This window comes from Microtus ochrogaster, chromosome 10, assembly GCF_000317375.1.
Source record: "Microtus ochrogaster isolate Prairie Vole_2 chromosome 10, MicOch1.0, whole genome shotgun sequence".
Classification (NCBI taxonomy): Eukaryota; Metazoa; Chordata; class Mammalia; order Rodentia; family Cricetidae; genus Microtus; species Microtus ochrogaster.
Window position 1 is genome coordinate 64,128,882 of NC_022016.1, and position 2,731 is coordinate 64,131,612.

The 2,731-nt window shown below is 42.1% G+C and overlaps 1 protein-coding gene across 1 annotated transcript; it reads left to right on the forward strand.

Annotated features, from left to right (window-relative positions):
- The first annotated feature begins 325 nt into the window (after positions 1-325).
- On the forward strand, positions 326-1,316 carry LOC101981914 (olfactory receptor 2D3-like). The gene has a single exon (XM_005353428.2). It carries the CDS (start codon positions 369-371, stop codon positions 1,314-1,316), a length of 948 nt encoding a protein of 315 aa, XP_005353485.1. The 5' UTR covers positions 326-368.
- The last annotated feature ends 1,415 nt before the right edge of the window (positions 1,317-2,731 follow it).

Genomic DNA, 2,731 nt, shown 5'->3' on the forward strand with positions numbered 1-2,731 from the left:
ATTGGGAGACTCAGTAACTTGAGAATAGTGGACAGGAATTGTACAGTGTGCTCAGAATCCACAACACAGTTTTTTTTATTAAAGAATATTATTATTTTATTTTCTATAGATAGACTTTTGCCTACGTGCATGTCTGTGCACCATGTGTGTGTGTTGTCTGTGGAGGAGAGATGAGGGAGTCAGGTCCTCTGGAATTGGAGTCACAAAGAGCTCTGAACTGTCTGGTTCCCTGGAACATCAGTCAGTGCTCTTAACCTTTTAGCCATCTCACAAGCATGAGGCTCACATGAGATCTCACCTTTCTGCCTCTATAGCTGGCCTGTGTCAGGTGACACATAGATGAATGTGATTCTCTTACAGGCTCCATCATGTGGATGATTCCAGGACAGAACCAAAGCTGGGTTTCTGAGTTTATCTTGCTTGGCTTCTCCAGTGACCCCACGACCAACAACATCCTCTTCATTGTGTTCCTTCTCATCTACCTGAGCTCAGTCATGGGCAATGGACTCATCATCATGCTGATCTGCGTGGACACACATCTGCACACTCCCATGTACTTCTTCCTCTGTATACTCGCAATGTTGGATATGGGCTATGTCACTACCACCATGCCCCAGATGTTGGTGCATCTTCTTGCTAAATCTCAGACCATCTCCTTTGTTCGCTGCTGGATACAGATGTTTGTGTTTGGTTCCCTGGCTACTACTGAATGCAGCTTGTTTGTTGCCATGGCTTATGACAGATATGTGGCCATTTGCTACCCACTACGTTATACTGTAATCCTCAACTTGGGCGTGTGCATATGGTTGGCAGTTGTGTCTTGTGTCTGTGGTTTCCTCTCTGCTTTGTTACATACTTTCTTCACCATGAGTCTGCCATATTGTGGGCCCAACAAAGTCAACCATTACTTCTGTGAAGGCCCTGCAGTGCGTAACCTGGCTTGCATGGATACTCACATCATTGAGATGGTGGACCAGATCTTGATTGTTCTAATGGGTCTTGCTCCAATTTCCCTCATTGTGGCCTCCTATGTTTATATCGCCATGGCAATTCTCAAGATCAAGTCCACCCAAGCCCGCTGCAAGGCTTTCTCTACTTGTGCCTCCCACCTGACTGTGGTCTCATTCTTCTATGGTCCAGGCACTTACATCTACATGAGGCCCAACTCCAGCTATTCCCCTGAGCGAGACAAGCAGGTTTCACTCTTTTACAATGCCTTCACAGCCTTGCTTAACCCAATGGTCTACAGTCTGAGAAACAAGGACATCAAGAGGGCGTTTCTCAAGGTGATAGGGCATAGTAAGGTGGACTGCTGAACAAGGATCTAGGTGAACCTGGAGTGGATCAATCACTATTTCATAAATGACTGTGTCTTTATTGTATGTAACTGACCAGTGCATTTGAACCAACATTGTACTTGGTAACTGGGACAAACCTCTGTGAAACCAAGGTGGCTGTCTCTATTGATAAGCTACACTAAGGTACATTTCCAAAGACCTCAGGAATCTTACTGGGTCATAGATGCAAAGATTCTTCTCTTGCTCACGTTTATAGGTGTAGGTTGTGAATGCCCTTCTTTCCTCTCATACCCATCTTGAAGAAAGAACTTTATATCCAACATGCCATCCTAGAACAGAAGGGAAGGAACAGTTGACAAACTCACAATGACTCAGCTTCTCAAGAGTGACCTTTTTCTCTTACCACACATGTTTTGGCTAAAGCAATCAGCATAGTGTTGTGGAATATTATTTTAACTGGGTAAAGATGTACTGCATTTGTTTACACTACAGAATGATCTTTTAACTGTGTAAAGGTGCATTACATTCATTTATGCTGCATTTGGTTAAGATGTGAGTTTGCACTGCATTTGTTTAATTATATAAAGATGTCTTGCATTTGTTTCACCTTGCCTGCCTAAAGCACTTAATTGGTATAATAAAAAGATGAACGACCAATAGCTAGGTAGTAGAGGGATTAAAAAGCTGGCAGGCAGAAAGAATAAATGGGAGGAGAAATTTAGAAATGAGAGAGATGAGAGAAGAGAATGAGAAGAAAGAGGGGGACATACCCGGGGCCAGAAGCCAGGTGTCTGCCAGCCAGCCAGCCAGATGATAGAAGCAGTAAAAGCAAGATATGCAGAAGGAAAGAAAAGCAAAATTCCCTGAGGTAAAAATTAGATAAAGATAAGTTAGTTTAAGTTAAAAGAGCTAGTCTGAAATGAGCCTAAGGCTAGGATGAGCATTCAAAACTAATAATTCTCCATGTCATGATTCAGGAGCTAGTTGGTGACTCAAAAGAAAAAGCCTGGTAAATTTGGAGCTTCAGTGTGGGGCCTAATTAGAAATTAGGGCCTGAGATAGCTGAAAAAGAGAAAACAGAAGGCCAGTATGCTAAATAGAAACAGCAAGCTAAGTAAAAACAGTTGCCTCAGAGGTTGAATGAAGTTCCAGTCAAATACACCTCCAGTCTGGGCCTGCTGGGCTCTCACAGACCAGAGAAGAGGCAGAGCCAGCCATCACAGCCCCAGCAGAGGGTCCTGAAGTAGTTTAGCAGTTTAGGGTTTTACTTATCGAAGTAAAGCAAGTTTAGATGGAACAAAAGCCTCTAAACATGTTACAGTGTGTTTAAAAATGTATGTAGGTTTAAGAAAGGAAAGAAAAAGATATATAGCTAGGAATAGAAAAATAGTTTAAAATATTTTAATAGAAAAAATATATTTAATAGAAAAATA